Consider the following 24,319-nt stretch of genomic DNA (forward strand, 5'->3'; position numbering starts at 1 on the left):
TACACTGCTCCCAGAGTTTTCACAAAATGCCTGGCTTCCAGCCATTGCTTTCTACAGACAAAGAAATATTCAAATTTATCCTTACTTGGACGACTGCTTGATTCAGGCAGTCAGTCAGTCAGGAAAAGCTGTTACAGCACCTGACATTTGTAAAGGACCTACTAACCTCACTGGGGTGCACTAGCAACAAAAAGAAATCCGAACTAGTCCCCAGTCAAAAAATTGTATTCCTAGGAGCAAGCCTGGACACAGCATCCCAGATGGCATTTCTAAATCCAGAAAAACAAGCCTGACAGGCTACATCTCTTAACTGGCCACCAGAACCCAGTTATCCACAAGAAAAATCTTGCAACCTCTAGGGTTCATGGCCTCCTGCATTCTACTAATTCCATATGCCAGACTACATATGAGGAAACTTCAGTGGTACCTAAAAAGCCTTTGGTGTCAGCATTCTCAGGACCTGGAAACTATTATACCTGTGATACCTTGTCTAAGGAACGATTTTCTTTGATGGGCAGCAGCATGCAACCACAACAAGGGACTTTCCTTTCCACAACTCCATGCCACCCAGACCCTAACCACAGATGCATCAGCCTATGCCTGGGGTGCTCACTTGGATGGCAGGTGCATTCAGAGCCACTGGAGCCCAAACCAAATTCATCTGCACATCAGCCAAAAAGAAATGCTAGCTGTTCAGCACACTCTGACAGCTTTCAGATCCCTGCTTTCTCCAGGGCCTCTATTAATCAAAACCGACAACACCACAGTAATGTGGTACATCAACAAGCCGTGGGGAACCCACTCTTACCCATTCTGCAGGCTAGCCACAACCCTTTGGGACATGGCCTCAGCCATGCATATTCACCTGCAAGCTCTATTCCTGCCAGGCAACCAAAACACTCTGGCAGACAACGTAAGCAGAAATCTCCTGGACCCACACGAGTGGCAATTAAACCACAACACCTTCAGCCTTGTGACCCAAAAATGGGGTACCCCGAAGGTGGACCTATTTGCCTCTCCCTACAACCACCAACTCGGCAAATTCTGCACGAGAGAACCTCAAAGCCTAGAAAGTGAATGCCCTATCCTTCCAGTGGGCAAACCTCTCAGTCTATGCATTTCCCCCTCTACCTATTCTTACCAGAGTATTACTCAAAATAAGGTAGGAAAAACCAAGGGCAATCCTGATTGCCCCAGACTGGCCACGCCAACACTGGTACCCACTATTGCACAGTCTGTCACTGTTGCCTCCATGGCACCAACCCCAGATTCCAACTCTTCTGACTCAGCAGGAGAGAGAGTTCTTGCATCCACCGTTGCAGACCCTGAACCTAGCAGCCTGGCTTATTCCTTGACTTCTCCTCCAGTGGCCAGCCTAAGCAAACAGGTCCTGGATGTCGTATGTGAAGGCAGACAACTCAGTACTAGAAACTCCTATGCTGACAAGTGGAAAAGATATTGTTCCTGGATCCAGACTAAAGGGGATGACCCAGCAGAGTCCTTCTTACCTTTCATCCTGGATTACCTAGCAGAAATACTCCACAGGGGGCCTATCCTTCTCTTCCATTAAAATCCATGCCTCTGCTATCTCTGCACTTTACAGCATTGAGCCACCTTTCTTCTCAACCCTCTCATCAAACAGTTCCTGAGAGGAACTAACAACTTAAGGCCACCAAGAAGAGCCCCTACCCTGCTTGGGACCTTAACTTTGTGTTGGAAAATTTCACACACACACCCTTTGAGCCTGCAGCTTCAGCAGAGTTAAAGTTCCTCTCTTGGAAAACAGCCTTGCTTCTGGCCATCACTTCAGCTAGAAGAGTGTCTGAGCTACAAGCACTTATGGCTGTGGAACCTTTCATAATTTTTCATTCCGACAGGGTCTTCCTTAGGACTAACCCAACTTTCATGCCTAAAGTGGTGTCCAGTGTGGCTCTCAATGAATCTGTTCATTTGCCCACCTTTTTCCCTAAACCTCAAAATAAGGGGGAAAGCATCCTGCACTCTTTTTAGATATGCACAGACAGCTCAGATTCTACCTGGATAGGACTAAGCCCTTTAGGAAATCTGACCAGTTACTAGTCAGCTTTGCACCAGGGGCAGAGGGCAAAGTCATATCAAAACAAACCATCTCCAAATGGATAGCACACTGCATCCATTTCTGTTACAAACACTATAGGAAACCACCCCCACAGGGGGTCAGAACACATTCTACTAGGCCAACTTCAACCTCTACAGCCTTTCTCAGAGGGGTCCCTACCAGGGACATCCTGGAAGCTGCAACATGGAATTCTGTTCATACCTTCACCAAGCATTACCACCTGCCTGTCTTTTCAAAATCCAGGGCAGGCTTTGCAACCGCAGTCCTGCAGGGCATACTAGCCAGCCCCAACTCATCTTGACTGCCTCCACCCATTTCCCAGCTTTGGGAATCAACCCAAGTGTGATGACTGCAACAGTGAAACACGAAGAACATAGTACAGTTATGTACATGTACAATAAATGTAAATGTTCGAGTGTATTTACTGTTGCAGTCCTGGTTTCCCACCCTCTAGCCCCCTTGTCTCTCTCTTCCTCACTCTTACAGGCCTATTGGTATTTACTTTCTACTGGTGGTGTTACTCCACCATAACTTAGCTCCCTTGGGGGCTCCTGACAGTTGGGGCAAGATTACTGATGTAATGACGTCGGCTGCCTGTTTTTATATCACTGACGAACTGGCGTTAATCCTGGAGCGACAGTAACCGACGCAGAAATACTAAGCCTCTGGTATTCGGGCTGACTGAGGGCTACCCCTGGCAGGGTAACCCAAGTGAGATGACTGCAACAGTGAATACACTTGAACATCTATATTTATGGTAAGTGTACACAACTATACTTTGTACCTCCTTTGTGCAGGGGTCTGACTGTAACCATCTTCCCTTCCTTGGCCACAAAACCTGACTGAAGGCTCCAGTTGAAAAGTGATTCAAGTGGACCAGAGAGAGATCATGTTTCATGCTGTTTATTAAACATAACTGAGATGTTATCAGGACCCATCGATGCAGTGATTTTGGCCTTGGAAAGTGCATTGATGACCTGTTCCCTAGTAAAGGTTAGAGGGATTATGTTGTGTAGTATTTACTTTGGGCTATCTTTGGGACTAGGGGAAGTACCTGTGTCTAAAATTTACTTTATTACCCTGCATTTTTATCTCTGTCGTTTTGGCGCATGATCTGAAATAATTATTGGATGTGTCAAAGTTTTCAATTAAATGCACATGTTCCTGTGAAATATATTTTCTGTCTAGTATAACCTAGTTATTGTACCTTGGGTAGTAATTTGTAAACTCTCTTGAGTTCCTACTACTGAATTCACTTCCATACTAAATTATTTTCATAAACGTTTCCAGAAATCTACCCTTTTATTCTATTTTCCCTTCTATGTCTTCCAGACTCACTGTTGCAAATTAAGCTCCAATCCTTACCTATGAGTAATATTCCCTGTTGAAAGCTGATCATTTCCCCAGAATTTTCTTATGTTCCATAATAGCAGTTTTTGGTAGAATATAAATGCATGTCCATATAATCTTCCTCCCTTGCCAGTATCCCCTTTCTTTTCGCTCATTTATTTCCATATGTCTCTCCTGCAGCTTTTCTGCTTGCACTCTACCTTTAATATGATTCAATACTTTTTTTCTATACTCTACAAGACCATTTACATAATATGGATACCGCAGCCGTTATGGTTATTGTTCCCACCTAGTATATATATCACAGCTTTTTGAAGGTATATCTAACTTTTGCTTTACGTGTACACACTAATATTTGGCAGATTGAAGTTTTATAGAGTTGTTTCTTGTAATCTCTATTTGAACCTATGTCACGTTTTTTCAAGACTTTTTGTTTTAATAAATACCCTCCTTCAAAAATAAATAGATACATTTTCAGAGCACCCCCATAACCTGATAAATTAGAGTAAACACACAAAACTATCTACTTCTTCAAAAAATGGTTTAAGTTGCCAGATAGGAACAGTTGCCCCAAATCTACAGCCGCAACCATAAGCATTACCTAACCTAAAATTAAGGTTACTCTTGCTAAGCACATGTGCTCACACTTACAAGAATTGCTGTCTTCTTTTCCCTTCCCAGATATGAAAAACAGCTTGGTTTCTTTCAGAAAACATTAATTTTTAGCTTGAAAGTACACTATCTAACTACAGACTGTTCTATTAAATGCATTGAAGTATTAAGGTTGCTAGGGAATCTGATATCTCTTATTCACTTCCAGTAATTTCAAACTTGATTTTTTAATGAACTGCATACCCTTGTACCTTTAAATTTTGTATTCCCTTAGTGGCCAGTGCTCACAACTTTCAAGATTAATTGCTTGCACTTGCAGACAGCTCATCTCAATAGAAACATAATCAGCAATGGAAGAAAAACATAACTTCACAGATGCACAAAGGAGTCCCCTTGTCCATTTCACTCAAAACAGAACAGATTGTACAACTGCATTCAGCTGCAGACTTTTCTATGACTCCCACTGACATTTGCTAAAGGAAAAAAAAAACGTGCTAATATCATTGTATATGCAAAAACCGTGGCACTTCACGTGACATTCATAATTGTCTTGTTTTATCAAGCCTACTTCCTTATGGTAAATACTTGTTTTAGATTAAACCAAAGGCATTAATCCAGACATTCACCTGTGCAAAAATACAGGGCTCAGTTTTTAGCTCTTATTGGTCAATTGGTTAATTTGTTTAAATCAGTTTGCTCATTTGCTACTGTTAAAAAAGAAAAAAAATACACTTTATGCATCGCTGCTTAGTTAGGGTTAAACTATTCCCGGTGCCATAAAATCTGCTCTTTAGTTTTTCCCTTAGAACTAGTCAGTTTTTTAGTTTTAGCACTCAAGTCTGTTTCTTTGAGCTCAGCACTTGTTCAGAACTTGTAAGCACTAAATAAGCTACTAATTACTACAGCACTCAACTTTCCTCACTTATCTACAGGAAAACAGTTTTTAGTACTTAATAAATAAGCACATATCCATGCATGTCTAAGGGTCAGCTCCCGCTGTTTTCTCCTGTCTACCTAATGAATCTGGGCATCTTGGGGCAATGCAGCAGTTGCCTCATGTACACAGACAACCCTGTCCTCCTACCACCCAGCACTACAACCTGTGAGAGATGCACTTGTATAGCCATACTGGAAGCAAAGCTCTCTTTAGCCAAGACTGGACTTAGACAGTCAAGAGGAGAAGGTAAACACTTGCACCACACCACACTCATCACATAGTCTCTCAAAACCTACACCACCAAACTCCACACATAGAAACACAAAAACGTTCGCAGAGGCTGTCAATGATAATTTGCTCAAGCAACAGAGACTTCCAAAGCAGAAATGCAAGCAACCCCCCCCCCCAACACAACCCAAATGACACATAGCCCACAGACTCAGGGTGCCAGTCAGCCACAGCCCATAAGGCAAAACAATGTACCCAACACACTAGTAACAGGTGACTCTATAGTCAGGCACACTGATGTCCCACTCACCAGGCTAAACAAGGAGAAGTTTGCTGTCCGCTGCCTGTCTGGTGCCAGGATCCGTCACATTATCCACGCACTCAGGTGACTCCACAATAAGTACAAATATGACTCTGTCATTGTCCATGTTGGTGTGAATGACCTGAGACGTACCTCACTGGACTACATGAAAAGAGACATGGAAGAGCTCTCTGATCTTGTAGCCCATACAGGTATGACCTTAGCCCTGAGTAGCATCCTGCCATCGCCCAGAATGATACCGCAGTACAAGGACAAAATGATTGACTTCAACAATTGGCTAAGCTTCCGGTATCATTTTAAGGGGATCTAGTATCTGTCTGCCTGGGATGACATGATCGACAGACCACGATGCTTTGCCAGAGATGGCCTGCACCTGTCACCCTTGGGATTCCAGATACTGGCTAAGGCTCTTGCCACAGTTGTAGTGCCTTTTTTAGGCAAGGTTCAAATGACAAATTCACCACCGTAACAGGTACAAGCAAGCAAAATCTGAGGGTAATGCTACTTAATGCTAGAAGTCTAAACCTCAAAATGCACTCACTCGAGGCACTCCTTAAAATGGAGAACATCGACGTCTGTGCATTGTCAGAGACCTGGTTCAAGGCTCCAGAGAGCACCCCTGCATTACCAGGCTGTAATTCATACCATACCTTTTGGCCACCTAACCTGGACCTAAACACTAAAAGCGGAGGTGTGTCCATATTCATTAAGGATATCCACACCTCCAGGCTAGTTGCTCAGCATAATGCATCCGTGACTAGCCAAGTGCAACTAACTCTGGGCAAGACCTCAATCCAAATTGTAGCTTGCTACAGATCCCCCAGCATGCCCCAGGATGCCCACTCTTCATTTCTTGATACACTGGAAAATATTAGTGTACAACCCAACTCCCTAATAATGGGCGATTTCAACTACTCCACCATTAACTGGGAAAACTACTTGTGTACCAACTCTTTTGCTCAACACTTTCTGGAATTCATAAATTCCAACGCCTTGGATCAACCTATCCACACCCCCACCAGGGGCAGCAATATTCTAGACCTGGTCATTACCAACATGGGTGACTGGTGTTCCACACCAAAGGTCAATTCCTCGTTGGTCAGATCCGACCACAAGCTAATCACCCTAGACATCCATGTCCCACCCCCACCCCCCATTAGGGAACTACCATAAAAAAATTTTTCCAAAGCCAACTTCACGCTTCTTAAGACAGAAGTGGCAAACCCATGCAGATGGACAATAGAGGTACGACTGCTGAATCCTACACCACTGCACTTTATAAGCACTTACACAAGTGCATGGATCATGCTATCCCTAACAGAACCAAGATGCTATCCTCCAAAAAAATGAAGCCAATCTGGTGGTCCCCTGCCATAAACAAACTCTACAACAGAAGAAAGAAACTGTTGCAAAAAAAAAAAAAGAGTAAAATCCCACGATTGGAGGAACTCCCTGGTCAGCCACAGTAAGAAGCTGAGATCCCTCATAAAATCCTCCAAAGCTAGTTATAACAAAATCGCCACTGATTCTAATGACAACCACAAAGCATTCTATAGCTATGTCAAGAATCTCAATGGCAACACTCAGATCTGCTCTGAGTTACAGCACAATGGCACTTAATATACAGAACCAACTGATATTGCCAACATCCTGGCAGATGGATTCAATGCTAACTTTTCCTCCTCTCTCCCCCTAAAGGGCCCATCTCTATACTGGAAGAATGCAAAGTTCCTGTAATCATGGCTGCACAGATAAAAACCACATTCTCCAAAGCCAAGAACACAGCATCCATGGGACCTGACAACATCCCAAGCTGCGTTCTACACGGACTACAGAACGAACTGGCACCCCACCTAAGTACCATGTTCAATCATAGCCTCACCTCAGGCTTTGTGCCCACTGAATGGCGCACAGCAGCTGTTATCCCACTCCACAAAGGGGGAGCCACCACGGACCCTGGGAACTACCGCCCCATTAGCCTGACTAGCCTGGTCTGCAAGGCCATGGAACGTATCATCATGGAACTTATAAACAAAGACATTGGTAATCTCCAAACTCTGGACCCCACCCAGTTCGGGTTTGTGAAAGATCATGTCTCTTAAACCTGATGGACTTCTTTGAAGTAGTCGCCAAAGCCATAGATGAGGGTAAGGTGGTTCACACAGCCTATCTAGATCTCGCCAAGGCTTTCGACACCATCCCCCACTCTGGAATTATAGATAAACTCACTAAACTAGGTATAAATCCCTATGTCACAAGATGGGTTGCCAACTGGCTCACTGCAGAACCCACACTGAAAGTAGCAGACTCCACATCCAGCTTCAGACCAGTGACAAGTGGAGTACCACAAGGTTCAGTCCTGGGTCCTCTCCTGTTTGCTATCTACTTCTCTGAAGTACAGGCTAACACAGAAGGTCTTTGGCTAACGAAGTTTACAGATGACTGCAAACTAGGAGCCATAATCGAAACTCCTAACAATGTGGACATCCTACAAAAGGGCCTCACTGAGACAGATGCCTGGTGTGTAAGCCCTGGCCTCAAGCTCAGTACCAACATGTGCATTGTCATCCCCTTTGGTAAAAACTCTGTACCCATGAACTACTACATAAGCAGTAGTAAACTTAACACCGAAAGTGTGATAAGAGATCTGGCGACACAGGTGGACAGTAGTCTCTCCTTTGATAATCACATCGCCACAGTAGTCCGGAAATCCTTCTATGTGGCACACCTCATGACAAAAGGTTTCTCATCCAGGAAAAAAGAGGTCATTGTTCCCCTCTACTAGTCGCTCATTAGACTCATTATAGAGTACAACGCCCCTTTTTTTATGCACCTCACAAGACATCTACAACAACTGGAAAGGCTGCAGAAATACCTCACAAAGAGGATTACCGGCCTCAAACAGATGCTGTATGCAGACCATCTCAAAAATCTCCAGCTTTACTCCGTCACATGTCGCCTACTCATAGGCAATCTCTGCCTAACATATAAAGCTATGTCAAACCCAGAGCTGTTGGACATGCTTCACTTAAAGAAATCCCAATCCCTCCGAGCTGCACGCTGTAGGGACCTAAACCTTGTTACCACAATAAACAGAACATGCTGGAGGGATAGATTCCTGTCCCAGAGACTTCCTATACTCTGGAACAAACTATGTATCTATATGAAACAAAGCTCCTCATTAGCACTGTTCAAGAAAAATCTCGATGATTGGATGGGAAATAGGAAATTCACCCCAGGGATCACTTCTGTGGCTCTGCTCAACAGTGGCACAGGAAAATAATTTTTCTGGGTGGCGAAAGCCAGGGTACTTTTTTTGGCTAGGCTTGTATAGGTCCTAGGGCCAGTAGCCTAGTACCTACCTATGAAACCTATAAGAGAAAACATCTCAAGTCTGTGTATGTTAATCAATGCACTTTTACACCCTTTGTACTTCTGAAGCCCAAGATTATAGCATATTAACTTAAAATTGCTTTTGTTCAGTCTTTTATTCTCTTTTTACATTATAAAGCATATCTGTCTTAAAACTAAAAATGGTACAGGTTTACTTTTATGTCTTTTATCACATGCAACAATTACTGAAAAGACTCCCTCTCACTCCCACATTTAAAATACCCCTGACCAACATACTTCACAAAACTGCATTACTATACAACGTGAAATGTTTTATGCAAATACTTTAAATAGTAAATGTATTCTTTGCTGGTATCCAGACAGTGTGCTTACTAGCCAGTAATTAAATTTTACTCAAGCTATCCGGATTTCTAGTTCTTATTTCTTAGCGTCTTTTTTTCACACTGAGAAAGCTGAAACTAAGCCGATGCTCAGTGTGTAGACATCTTGGAAGTGATTGGTCACTATTTGTTTTGGACACTCGTATTTGATCTCGGCTCACCCCCCGCCATAGGTATTCATCAAATGCATGTCTGTGGCAACTGCAAACTATAGGCTTCAGGATACAAAAATGTTCCCTTATCTGAATGACTGGTTAGAAATGGAATATGTGATGGATTAGTTTAATCACAAGCATTAGCTTACTTTGAACAGGGGAGTCTTTCCTGAAGTTTATCCAATCTGAGTTACAGTGAACACCACAGCGTTTCAGAAGGCATCCCTTCAGAGCCTCACATTCATCAGATGAATATTGGATGCACTCAGGCATTGCTTCCAACACACAGGATGCTGAGACTGTAGAAGACTGTACAGCACCTGATTTAGACAGCCATAGTCTGTTCCAGTCTCAGATTGTCTTGGGATGCTGGGCATATAGCAGTGTCCATTTACATGGTTTCCCATACCAGGTTTGACATGAGTGCTTCAGGCAATGACCTAAAGAGGTCATTGTTCCATTATATTCAGCACTAATTAGTACAGTTATTGAATACAATACCCTTTTTGAGATGTACTTCACTAGACATATCAAATGACTAGAAAGATCCCAGAGGTTCTTAACCAAGCAGATCACTAGCTTAAAACCCCAAGCTACTAGAAAAAAACCAGAAGCATGTCACTTGATTTGGTGTCATCTAGACTTCTAAGGGAAAAACTGTGTCTTGCCTACCATGCCACTTGGAATGTAGGGGTCATGGAGCTCTTGTTTCTCCTCAAATCAAATAGTCCTATGAATATCAGAACCAGAGATCTAAATTTTCATCAACAAATAAATAAAGCGATTGAGAGAGGTTTATTATGCAATGCCTTCACCACCTACAGAACAGCCTCCTGCTGCAAACCAAGAAGTGTGATGTATTATAATCCTTAATATGTGAAGGAGTTGCCATTTAATGGGGGTGCTCTAGCATAAATGGCTGTACGTCTCGGTTGCCTTGAATTTCACATGATTTGTATCATTATTGGACCTTACAAGTTCTGTAGTGTTAGTTGAACCAGCCCCTGGATCAAATAGCAACTATATCTGTGACATGCATGCATAATTTGCAGTAGTAGCTGCGTACCCTAAATATTGTTGTGTAGTTCTTTTCAAGTTCCAACCCCTGTACTGGTGGTTACCATGGATTCCTCCACCCTAGAGTGGTGGGAGGAATTGTCAAGGGTAGACAGTCCATGGTGCATAGTTACAAACTGAGACCAACCTGCACATCAGTATACTGGAGATGAGGATAGTCCTTCTGACTCTACATGCATTACAGGACTGCCATCCAAGATGTGATGGTGGCCATTTCAGTAAAACAGCTGTGGGGAACCCACTCCTGTTCTCTATGCTGGGAAGCACTGAGAATGTGAGAATGGGCTTTTCTCTTGAACTGCATTCTAGTAGGAAGTAAATCACATCCCGGAAGAAGTATAATCCTTGGAGAGCAGGCTTGGTTGTTGTTTGCTGATGCCCCATGAGTGATACATCAGCATGTAAGTGAAGTATCCCATCACTGGGGGAAGCCTTGTTACGACATCTTTGCATACCAGATGAATGCCAAATGCAGCAACTTTTACTGCCATATCCTCCTTCAAGAATGCAGTGATGCAGAATTAGACCCAGGGACTGCTTTTAGCATTTTCAAAAATTTCCTGCTCTGAGGCACATCCAGAAAGCCAGAAACTGCAAATCTAAGAGTATTCTTGTAGTCCCTTTCTGACTTTGACAAGTTTTGTTCCCTTTACTTTGGCTTCATATGCTGGAAAAGCCTGTATTTTTAAAATCTTTTGTAACTCTGCCAGTGCATCATTTGGGCAGCTTCACCTGCACATTCATACCTTTCATCAAACAGAAGGGCTGTTCTCTTCCACTGATGACCAGAGACACTTCCCACCCTGACAAGTTAGTTGTGATTCTTACTTTTCTCCAGAAGCCAAGTACAAAGTGAATATACAGGAACTCATGTTGCAATGTGGGTTACCAAGAAGGGTTTGGACCCTTTATAATCCCAAACCCATCACTGTTAGACCATCTATCACAAATGTTTGACTCTCATATTGAAGTGCATATCACTGTGTGCATTTAATCCAGGTTTTTTTTTTAATATTTGCTAGCTGAAGATCTGTATAGCATTTCTGGGAGGTAATTTCCTATATAGCCTGTCTTGAAAGATCCTGCCTCCCCCCCCCCCCGGCACCTTGGCTTCATTTCTTCATCTTGAGTGAATATCCCCACTTTCGAACTGAAATGTATATGCTGGAAGACATTTTTTATATAGCTATTATGTCTGCCACAAGAATTTCTGAATTGCAGGGCCCTGTGTGTAAATCCACTCTGCCTAAAGTTTCATAAGCAGAAGGTGCCCCTACACACCAACTCATCATTCTTACCTAAGGTATCCACAGGGAATAACCATAACCATTGCCATCCACCTACCTGTTTTCTTTCTGTAGCTGGAGAGAGTATTTTCTGTTTTATGGACATGCACGGGCAGCCACCTGGACAGAACCACATTTATTAGAAAATGCCCTTACCTGTTTGCATAATTCATCAATAAGATATTGGGGTGTATAATGTCAGGCATTAGTTTACCCAACTGGTTGTTAATGTGCATTGATTTCTGTTAAGAGAAAAATGGCAAACTGTTGTTATACTTACTGAAAGCTCATTTGACCAGGGCAGTGACTACCTCACAGGAAATGTTTAGAAATGCATCGGTAGATATTTGTGTGGCAGCTATATTGGGCTTTTCTAAATACTTTTACAGGATACTACAAACTTGACATGACAAGTGCATTGTTCCTTGGAGCTGATTGGCCCCAAGTCCTGTCTGTCTACAAGGATGTATCTGTGATGTAGCATTATAGTAAGCACATAGCTTTTGTATCTCCTACACTATGGAGGCAGTTGCAAACACCTTGCTTGTGATATGCAGAAAATAGATATTCCTGAGAATATTTTGCAGCAGTATGAGCAGATGAGACATTTACTGCTGTAATTAAAATCTTGCACTCAGCCTGTAACAGGGTTTTGATCAGGGTCTCCGATCATAACCAAATTATTTGTTTGAGAAATGAATGTCAAGAAATTCACTTTGAGAACATATAACTACCTGGATGTGATTAGAGAGACGTTCTATTTCTTTGTAATGCATAGAGCTTTGCCTGATCCCATGCACTACCAGTTAGACTGAGAGGATGTGTTAGTATAGGCCAGCCAAGTGCTTTACGGCTGTGAAAGCTGCAACACATGTAGTGGTGTCATTCAAGTCTTGTCAATACAGGGAGTTTTAACTGCACCAGTGTATTAGAGGGGGAAAAAAAACTGCGGTGGTGGTGGTGCTGCGGTAGCGTTGTCCCGTTCGATTCTCAGCTAGAGCGTCTTCTGTGTGGAGGCATACGTGAATGGGGCGTGCCTTCATTGAAGGTTGTGCGTCAGGGCTGGTAACCTAGTACGTAAAAATCCACTACCAATCATTAGCGGACCGGAGTTCCGCTGTGGCGACTCCTAACCGGGAAAAGCCGAAAGACGCAAACAAGCAGTGTATTAGAGGAAAAAGAGGGAAATAACCGCAGGAATGTGAAGTGTATTACAGTTTTGAAAGCCTTTACACTAGTGCCGTCTCACAGACAGAGACAGCAGCCAGAAGCAAAGTTTGTTTTGTTCTAGACCAGCTTTGAAAGTTGTAATACACTTTGTACTGACAAGACCAAAAGTGTGACAGCCTATAATGTTTTACAGCTTTTAAAACGGTTCAATCTTCTTTCAGTTCTGTGGTTACCTGTGTGTATGTTCTGACATGAGACTAGACGATACCTGCATTGAAAGCTTCTTAAACCTTTAATTAAGCAGCTTTCTTACTTCAGTAAGGTACTTAACAAGTTTATCTTCTTTTCCAAATTCAGGACGTAATCACAATGCTTCATGTACTACAAAATGTTATGTGCCAAAGGCAAAGAAGCATTCAGTTACTCAAAATGTGTGACCACAAAATCCCATGTTCAGGTATGGGATGCATTTTTTAGGCACTATGTCTGATCTCATTGTAATGGTAACAGGAATGTATATTTGCTGTGAAGAGAGAGAATATTTAGTAAAATATTTTGTGGAATTGATGGCTTAAAATTGTTTTTATACAAGGTGTTGTGTATCAATGTCCTTTACTGACAGATCTATAAATATATTAGATCTATAAACATATTCAGTAAAGTGAAGTATATAGAGTTAATAGGTGTTTATTGTCATTGCTTGGAATTCAGTAAAGAAACTTTAAATGTGCTATATATCCACAATTAATATGATCATCAGATTAGATATTTTTGCCAGATTTTATATATATATATATATATATATATATATATATATATATATATATATATATATATACACACATATATCTATATACATATACATATATATATAATATATATATATATATATATGGATCTAGGACATTTCACCGAAAGTCAAATGACCAAACACAAATCACTAAGCACAATTCACCGAAAGTTGTATATGGCCTTGATGGCCTTGTCCCCACTGTAGTGCAACCCTGGAGTTAGTATATATAGTAGGGGGGTGTGGGGGGCATAGCCCCTCACATATTTTAAGTATATATCATGTTTGGAAAAGAGCAATATATTGCAATTGCAAGTATGCATGTATATAGTTGAAAACATTTAAAATATGTGGGAGGCTATGCCCCCCACACCCCCTACTGTATATACTAACTCCAGGGTCACACTAGTGGGGACAAGGCCATATACAACTTTCAGTGAAATGTGTTTCGGTGAATTGAGCTTTTGGTGAAAAGTGCACACTAATTTGACTTTGTGACGTGCTTTTGGTGAAATGTCCTAGATCCATATTGTGTGTATGTATATGTGTATGTGTGTGTGTGTATATATATATATGTGTGTGTATATATATATATATATATATATATATATGTGTGTGTATATGTGTATATATATATATATATATATATATATATATATATATATATATATGTATATGTATATACACACATAATTTGTACAATAAACATCTCTTGGTTCCACTATGAAATGCCAACTTCCTGAAGGAGGATGTTTCAAAAGAATGCAAAAAATGCCTTTAAACCAAAAGGGCAAAAAAAAAAAAAAATCTTGTTTTGTCTGAAAGTTCAAGCCCCCTTGTACCCCCACCCCCCTAAACTTTTGTTTATACCAACTTCAAGTTTACACCAACATGAAGAAGGGAGAAGTCTCCCTAAAAAGTGAGTCATTGCCTGCACACACTTATAAATCACACCGGCAATGATTTCGTATGGAGAAAAGTGTTCTGCCTTATGCCGTTCAGCCGTTTTTTTTTTTCTGCTAGCTACTCATGCTTGGGGAAGTTAGGGAAGCCACTTCTTGTAGAACAGTATTGACAGAATTGTAAACGTTTTTTGCTGAAAAACGTCATAATGGATTGCTGGGTTAATGCAACTTTAAATGCAATTTTGTTCATTTGTTTAGGATATCATGGAAATTTTTATGTTGTATTATTTGATTAATAAAAATGGTAGATGAATGTACAGGATGAAAATGTATGTTATGTAAATAGGTATACCGATTTATTTCTTATTTCTTGTAGAGTGCTGCCATGTAGACAAAATTTATTGTGCTGTCTTCTGCATCTGGTGAGTCCTAGTATGCGGTTGCATATCATTTTGTGTTGATGGCTGCATAACTGAAGATCACACAACAACCAGTGTACAGTGTAACAACTAAAAGGCATCCTCCACCCCACACTTTTGTATGCAAGGACTCCAGGATTGCTGTACCACAGAGTAAGGCGCACTGTAATCTCAAAAAGCAGTGTATAGCAGCACAAATCTCCCTTTAATTGTCTGCACGAGTGTGATATGTTAGTTTTATGGACTTCTGCTGTGGTCCTAGTCATGATTACCCCTCCATCAGACTCGTCAGTATTTCTACTTTGTGTTGTTCTCACTATTATATCAGAATGAAAAGGAAAGGTGTTACTTAGCGCCCCCCCCCCCCCAAGCACCTGCCAAGTTTACTGAAGTCATTAGTCATGGTAGTGGACACCTTGGTGCCCCTGTTTTGGCATCTTTGGGTTTTCACCTGATGTTCACTGATGAATTATGAATTCAGTCTTGTCCCCCAGTAGATCCATGCTTCTACAGTTTTTATTTAGATTTTAGATTTTGACTTTCCAGAATGGGTCCACAATTCTGCTGTCTTATAGAACAGAATTAATGCTTGAATCTTGCTGTTTAGCATATCAGAGCCTGAGCTGGATCCAGAACTATGTGACCCAGGCAGTTGCCTAGGGCCCTTGTTGGCTCGGGGGATACCATGTTGGGTAGGAGGTCACTGTCTTCCCTAAAACAAATTCCTGTAGTAAAAAAAAAGTAAAACCAGACTCGACACTCAACACTCGTATTGGGATCTTGCAGGAGACTTGACGGTACAGCATGGCCCAGAAGCCACAGTATTAGGACAACTTTTCTGATGCAAGCCCACTAGAAAAATGGGGGAGATACAAGACATCTGGATGGAAACGTATTTGGGCCAACAAAGGGCAAAATCGCCTCAAAATGTAGAGCAGCAGCCAGTCCCCATACCTTTCAGCACAAGAAGTGTATGCACAGAGCAGTGAAGCCTAATGGAAGCTGTGAGAAGATGCATACCTCTCAGCTCAAGGTCTGTGTGTGTTTAATGCCCTAGTTAGGGGCACTGTCTAGTTAAGTGACTTTGCTCAAAGTCAGTCCCTGATCTTAATTATTGTCAAGCAAGTGCCTTAAACCTCCACACCAACTGACAAGTCTCCTTTAATTTTATTTCTTTATTTTTGTACATTACTGAGGATTACAGTTGACTTTTCATAGTTGTGGCGGCCAGTGTCAGTGATGCAACACGTAGCATAACTTACTTTTGGTGCAGAAGGCTGTGGGCTGTCTTCCCCACCAGGTAGGCTGATTGTGGACACATTTTTAATGCAACATAGGCAATTTATTCTTCAAGGGCAGCAGACTCTGAATTTGTAGATGGAGCACTGACATGTTTGCCCCCAGTCGCCTCCTCATTAGTTACAGTTCTGTTTAATGTGGAATTATTTAGATGACTTCTGCAGATATTGTGCATATTGACTATATTTCTGTCCAACCTAACCTCTTACCACACTCGACTCAGAGACCACACCCCTCCCCCCTGGCAGACTGACTCCACAATTAGCCACACAAAACTAAATAGCATCCCTATAGAGCAGTACATCCTCACCCACACCCAAAAACATGCCTACCCACACGACAGACTAAAATTCAAAATAAACCTTCATAGCTCTCAAAGGCTAAACAAATTATTATACAAATTTAGCAAACACTACTCACACTTACTCAAAACACTCGCTAGTTGTGGTGACATACACCCCAACCCAGGACCTACCTCACCTGTCAACCCCACCCCAAACCAACTAAATGCCCTTCACAATTGACCTAAAACATCTACCCTCTTCTTAAACATCAGTGTAAGAAGCATACTCAATAAAACGCATGACTTTCATGCTTTGCTTCCCCTATATAAACCTGAAGTCAGAATATTAACAGAAACATGGCTCAAACCAGAACACCACAATGATGAAATTACTGGCCCAGGCTACAATATGATTAGAAAAGATAGACTAGGAAAAAAGAGAGGGGGTGTAGCAATTCTCTTCCAAAATTGCCTCAACATAAGGCAACTAGACTACAATAACCCAGAAATCAACGATGTAGAACTAATCCTTGGTAAATTAGAAATAAATCCCAATAAGCACATAATTATCGCAGGTGGCTATATCCCACCAGGCAATAACACAAGTGTCATGGATCACCTACTTAACTGGCTTTCCAACTCCTTTCCACATGAAACCATACTAGTAGGGGACTTCAATATAGACTGGACAAAATGCTCCAGCCACAATCCCTCTGCCTTTCTAAACCTCCACAGGTTTACCCAAACCATAGTAACTCCCACAAGAAATGACAAAGCATCCAAACGCCAATCTAACTTGGACTGGATCCTAGTATCTGACCCCACTTATGCTCACCTATTCGGCTGTCTCCCAGACAGCCTAAGTAACCATCACCCAACCTACTTAAATTGAGATTTATACCCAATTATCAACCAACCCACCCTCAGGGAAGTTCGCAACAGAAAACAGTTTATAGCCACTAACTTCATACAAGAACTACAAAGTGTCAACTGGGCCCCCCTTATACAACTTTCCCTAGACAACACCGTTGAACATTTCAACTCAACCTACCTAAACATCCTAAACCACCATGCACCTTCCCGAACCATTAGAATAAAAACTAACTACGCCCCATGGCTCACCAAAGATACCAAAACTAAAATGAAAGAAAGAGGCAAAGCCTGGACACAATATCAGAGAAATAGAACCTTAAGTCTTAAACAAAACTGTCTAGAACTCCGAAACAAAACCAAGAAGTAAATCAAACTAGACAGTCAATTACTGCAAAAACAAGCAGGAAAAACATGCTCAAAACCCCCAGAAATTTTGGGCCACTCTGAATAGCATACTCCGCCCAGGAAATACCACCACCCCATCCCCAGTGCTACCTAGCAATCTTGAAGGCATTCCCACACAATTCAACAAATTCTTTACCAACTGTCCAAACCCTGGCCAGTGCCCAAACCAATACTCCTACACCAACAAATACCCTCAAACTTCTCAATACTCAACCCAACATTCCCACCTTCAACCTCCACCCCGTGTCCACCAGGGTAATTTCTAAGCTCCTCAAAAAACAAACTAAAACCAACCACACTAGGAGCCGATAAGCTTCCAGCAGACTTCCTTCAGATATCAGCTGATGCCATAGCCTATCCAGTCTCTATTCTCATAAATAGATCACTGCTGGAAGACAAAGTACCCACCTCCTGGAAAACCTCACACATCATTCCACTACACAAAGATGGAACCTCCTTAGTGCTGGATAACTATTGTCCAATTGCAATCCTATCACCTCTGTCCAAAATATTAGAAAGAGTGGTTCACACTCAACTAATGCAACACCTCAAAGATAACAACCTTCTTTCTGCCACACAACCTGGCTTTAGACCATCTCACAGTACAACCACAGCCCTCCTTTCATTCACAGATATAGTTAACCTCTACAGAAACAGTGGTCTGTTTGTTTCCTCCATATTTTTAAACTTATCAAAAGCCTTTGATATGGTTAACCACAGCATGCTTCTGAATTCTCTATCTAGCATAAACATAAGCCCCTCCTCAATTGATTGGTTTAACAACTACTTATCTGGCAGTCAACAAAAAGTTCTCTGGAAAGACCAACAATCCCCCCTATTGCCAGTTACCATAGGAGTACCTCAAGGGTCTATTCTCAGTCCCTTAATGTTCTCCTTATATTCTAACCACATCACTTTTTCCTCACCCTCTGTGTCAGTAGTATAATATGCAGATGACACCACCCTTATTTGCGCTGCCTTCACACTACATGAACTTCAAAACTTAACCCAGACCTACTTCACCCTCGCAGAAACCTGTTTCACCAATATCAAACTTCTTCTCAACCCCCCAAAAAAACAACTTATTATATATGGCCCTGGAAAACCACCACCCCCTAAGCAATAGCTTCTCCATCAAATCCAAGGACAACACTGAAATCAGCCCTACCAGACACACAAAACTGCTAGGTGTTGAAATTGTCAGCAATCTTAGATTCGACATCCATATTGCTCAAACCATCAAGAAAGCTAACAAAAAACTTGGACTCTACTTCATGACTAGTAACAGCAAAGCAACCATTGCTAGGACCCATCTCCTATCCATCCTCTTATATGCGTCACCCATCTTAACTAATCTCCGGCAAACAGACTTAAATAAAATGGAATTTTGTTACAACAAAATCAACAAATTTGCTACAGAATCCCTAGGTCCCATCACTGTCAGTCACTTAAACAAGTCAACTGGTTGGAGCTACCTCGTATGCTACTACGCAACCAAGTATCTACTGTTCACAAGCTCTACTACTTTCCCCACCTAACCCCTTCACTACAGGAACTCATACAACCACACATCCCCACTAGAACTCTTAGATCTAGCTACCAAAACCTCATAAAAGTCATCAAGCACAAAAATGATGCTGGCAAATCCCTTTTTGCCAGCACCATTGCCAAAAAATGGAACCACCCTACCAATCCATACTATATCTCTACCACCTCCACTACTCAGTTTAAAAAACTCCTAAAACACCATTTTCAGAATAATTGGTTATGCTCATGCTACTCACCAGGCTAACCCTTAAATAGGTAACTCCTTTGTACCCCAATTACCCTTAGACAGTCTGTTTCATGAATACGAAATTCTGCCACGTTCAGGTCTTTGGAGTAGATGTCTTTTGATACTCTATACCTAATGTATGAACTGTCAATTTAATGTATCCCATACTGTATGTATCATTTCCTTGGGTGTATGTAATGTAATCTCTCATAACATGAAATGTAATTGCCTATTATTCTATGTATGTGCTGATTTGGAGCTTATCTTCCCGGGCCTCCGCTGAAAATGGACCTGTGTCCAGTCGGACTTTCCTGGTTAACAAATGTAAAATAAAATAAAAGTTATAATGACAGCAGTTAGAGTAGCATTTTATGGTTGAAATGTTCTAAAGTGGGTAGTTTTGTCCTTATTGGTTCATACATTACTGGAAATGTTAAAAACTACAAATTTAAAGCACACTGTAACAAGTGGTGCTATATTAAAAATGGAATATATGTAGTCAGGGAGGTGAATTAAAGAACGCATGCGTTTATGCGTGGTCCTAAAAATGTGGAGGCCCGTGGCTTGAAAACTGCCCAAAGGTACACTTAATCTACCACTGGCCAAATGCATTTTCTTTGAATGTGGGTTTCCATGCAGTTTCACTGAATGTGAGTTCCAAGGGCAGAGATATTTACTGTTGCTTGTGTCAAGTCTGTTTTCAGTTGAGACTGTATTGTTTTCTTTAGCAAATGGATGTCCATGTTTAATCTATAATATTTGAAATAAGCTTTAAATCCAAATATCTGTAATCATTGTAGAAGTAAAGAAGACAACAGTATGCACACTGACCACTTTGAGCAGTGTTTATCATAAGTGGGAGAGATGGTGAAGTAATGGGACACTGGTATAGCTGTGTGTTGGGGGGGCACTTAGCATCGTGTAGCACTTTTGAACCAATCTCAAAAAGCTCAGGGTGAGTTGTAACTTATCACTGTTATGTTAGTGAAGCAACTCTGTACTGTTCATCTGCATACACTCCTATGTAATCCACATACAGCTCAAGTGAAAACTAATTTTTATTTTTAATCTGCGTTTATTAGATGAAGTATGATTTCTAAATCTGAAAAATATATCCAGCCCAAGGTTGCAGTAATTAGAAGTACAGAACCGGAGAGTGCTGTTCAAAGTGGGTCGCAAGCAGGCTTTAATTTGTAGTCTTAAAACTATGGGAGAATAAAGTATGCTGCTTTTGTAGCTTTGTGATTTTTCTGATATCTAACCTACCTCTGTAATATCCACAGTGTCATACATTATGTAAATAGCAAGAGACGTAGAATGGCAGTGTCTGACATTTGTTTTCTTGCCTTAGACTTTTTTGCACTGTTTAATAAAATAGCCAATACCAGTCTTTTCCTGCAGATTAAGTAACTAACAAAATCTTTTGTAGGAAATTAAGTGAAGAGAGACCCCATGTCATGGTGAACCAATTTCCCTGTGAAAATCTAGTTACGGTGAAGGACTGTTTGGCTTCTATAGCAAGACGAGTTGGAAACATTGAAGGAGGGCCTAGGTGGCTACCCCTCACTTTCAACCTTCGAAAAGAGTTGCCTCAGTTTGTCAGCTGCTTTCAACACCGTGAAGACAGGTAGGTAACTTTTTTTTTGTGTCTGATTTCAGTAATCTCTCTCGTCTCTGTCATCTGGTCATCCTTATCTTTAACATTTTTCCGAAAGTAGCCATCCATAAGATGAAACCAATGGGAGTTTTGATTTTAGTTGTTTAATACTGTGCGGGGCCTTATTAAATAGTGTCTGCAATGCCTGGAATAGACTGAATGTTGTATGCGTGCTCTGTGATCCGGTTTGCTTTTTGTCATTTTTCAGGATTTGTAGACTTAACAGCATAGCCAAAAATATTTTAGGCATGGTTGATAAAATACAAAGGAGTAATTATTTGATCACACCCCTCTGAGCACATTTAATCTGTAAACCAAGTTTCTCAGTAGCATTATTTCTTAACACTTGTAACTATAGATCTGATTTTTGTGGGCAGCTGTTGGCATTCAGATGTCCACAACTGACTAATGTCTGTATTTTCTCTTTCTGTACTTCTGGATGTACAAGCATCCAGCTGGCAAACCCTATGGTATGAGCTAGGATAGTATACACAACTCCTGTACCACTCACTTATTTTTCAGCATATTAAGATCTTGGTGCTAACATTAGTCTACAAGAGTCTCTTCATGTGATGTCCAAGTCACTGACCTTGAATCTTTTCCTGAGCTTGCCAGGTCAAAAACCATGTTCCACTCTGGCATGGTCTTACTGCCTAGTAGGGGTGCGTGACACAGTGTTGCCGTAAGTGATAAACCCTTCAGTCTGTTTACCTAAAAAGCAGAGAAAGAGAGAGTAGCTTGAGGCCTCCCTAAAGTATATAAGGATAATGGTTGTGGTGCAATGCGAAGCACAGGGACTGACGGGCGAGTGAGTTACACAATCCTTGAGAAGGTCCTGACTGGAGTGGGAAAGTAAGGGAGCTGGAGACCATACTACAAGGCTTGAATTTTCCAGTGCTTCATTGGATTCAATGGCTGCCATTGTTTTCACAATTCTGTTTGCACCATCCACAACATCTTAGTCATGCAGGTGATGGTGAAGCATCAGCAGCTAAGAAAGAAGATATATGTATCACAGACCTTTTAGTGTCACATCTCTGTTTGCCAGCTCTAGAATGGTTGATAATTCCCACCAACTTCACTGTGGGTCTCCTCTTCTTACCTCAGAATCTGCCACATTTCCTGACAATAAATGCTTCACTTGTAGGCTCTGGTGCAGACTTCTGTTCATCTGTGATTCAGGGAAAGGTAACTAGCCAGGAAAAGAGGTTATCACTTAAAACTATTGAGAATTTGTGGCAGTGTTCTTGCTATGACAACAGCATATATGCAAATCTACTTAGTCTGCAGATTAAAACCAAATTTCTGACTGCATTTCAGACATTGCATTACAATCTGAGTTGGTGTGAAGTCTGAACACAACATATGATGTGAAGAAACAGGACACTGGTCTTTTCTGGGTTGTCATTTAGGCTGCATACAGTGGGGGATACTGGTCAAATGTTTGGATTCAAAATTTCATTTTCTAACAGGCTCCCCTGCAGCTTTAGAGTTGTTGGAGAATGAAATTATGCTGTCTAGCCAAAAAGTGATGGTGTATTTTCCTAGAAATTCAACTTTGAGTTGTATGCTAATATGAATAAAGGGAATTATGTATTTTCTGCCGTTTGAATTAAGGCCTCTTGTTCTAACATAAATTTATTGAAGTGGACTGTGCATCTGTAAAGTAAAAAAAAACATATACAAGAAGGTTTTTTCATGGTAATGTGGGTATGAACAATAAAGGATGTTCAAGCAACAGGTACTGCATTCTTTAGTGGGAAACCAGTTATATGGCTTTTGGATCATTAAACAAAAGTTAAGTAAATTAATTCTGCCACATTGTGTTCAATTTTAATACAGTGTTATAGTGCTGTTGTGGTGTCATTTACTCCTAATGTGATCTGGTTTTAAAACTGAGGGTATGACATTTCCTGAAACATAAGTGTTGTTGGCTAACACACCATCAGAGATGCAAGGTCTAAGACCTGAGACAGACAGACTCATTGGCTTTTTCTGCTGAAGGTTAAAGTACCAGGACTTGTCCAAGTCACTTGACACTGATAGACAAGCTACTTTTAACTTTTAAAAGTATGTCACACCCCATGTCTGTCTTTGTAATGTTTCAGTGGTGCTGCCTGATGCATTGTACACATTTCTTAGTGTGGTTCTGAACATGCAGTGTATCTGTTTAGGAACCTGTCAGTTTCACAAAAACACACTTCAACGATGACCGGATCACCGAGACAAGATCGCCGACACAACACATCCCAGACAATGGTGAGCATTGGGAAATGGGATGTATTCCCATTTCTGCAATGTGGTGCGATCTCTCAGTTGGTATATTTATGTAGATGGGGGGGGGGGCATTCCCCCTGCTATACACGTTTATTTTTGTTCTATAACTGTATTGAGGACACGGGAATATATTCCGTCCCGTAATACCTATACTTACAATTGTTGGGGATGTTTTGTGTCGGCGATCTCGTCTCGGTGATCCAGTCATCATTGAAATGTGTCTTCGTGGATCTGACATGGATCCATCTGTTTAAGTTCAGTTTACGCCACTGCTAATGTGGCTTCTGAACAGACACAATTTCTCTTCTGTTCAGCCTAATGGTATATTTTTTATTCAAATATATGTGTCTGGTGTTCCAAAAGATTCAATAATACCAGTAGAAGCCCAAAAGCATGCAAAGCGAAATCTGTATGATATTTAACTTTCACAAAAAAATGCATCACCACTTCCATGATAGCAAAAGTTAAATTAATGAAAAGCGATATTCACACTTTTATTCCTACTCAGTTAGGGAACTTCAGAGCAGTCTGTTGTGGAACTGGTAGTGCACTTCTCTTTTAATTTTGTTTCTTTGAAATGTCCAGGAGTTGAAACTATTTATTAAAATATAAATATCACTCAAATTTAAATTTTTGGAAAGCCTTGTCCTCACTTTTTGGCTTAGTAT

The 24,319-nt window shown here is 41.1% G+C and overlaps 1 protein-coding gene across 1 annotated transcript in view; it reads left to right on the forward strand.

The window, feature by feature from the left end:
* Window positions 1-24,319, forward strand: part of TTLL12 (tubulin tyrosine ligase like 12) — a 636,007-nt gene that overhangs the window by 298,895 nt on the left and 312,793 nt on the right. The window contains exon 7 of the mRNA XM_044087179.1: window positions 21,147-21,344. Coding sequence (XP_043943114.1) covers window positions 21,147-21,344 — 198 coding nt within the window. The remainder of the gene's footprint in view (window positions 1-21,146; window positions 21,345-24,319) is intronic.

The sequence above is a fragment of the Protopterus annectens genome, chromosome 11.part0 (genome assembly GCF_019279795.1).
Source record: "Protopterus annectens isolate FY-2018-M chromosome 11.part0, PAN1.0, whole genome shotgun sequence".
Lineage (NCBI taxonomy): Eukaryota > Metazoa > Chordata > Ceratodontiformes > Protopteridae > Protopterus > Protopterus annectens.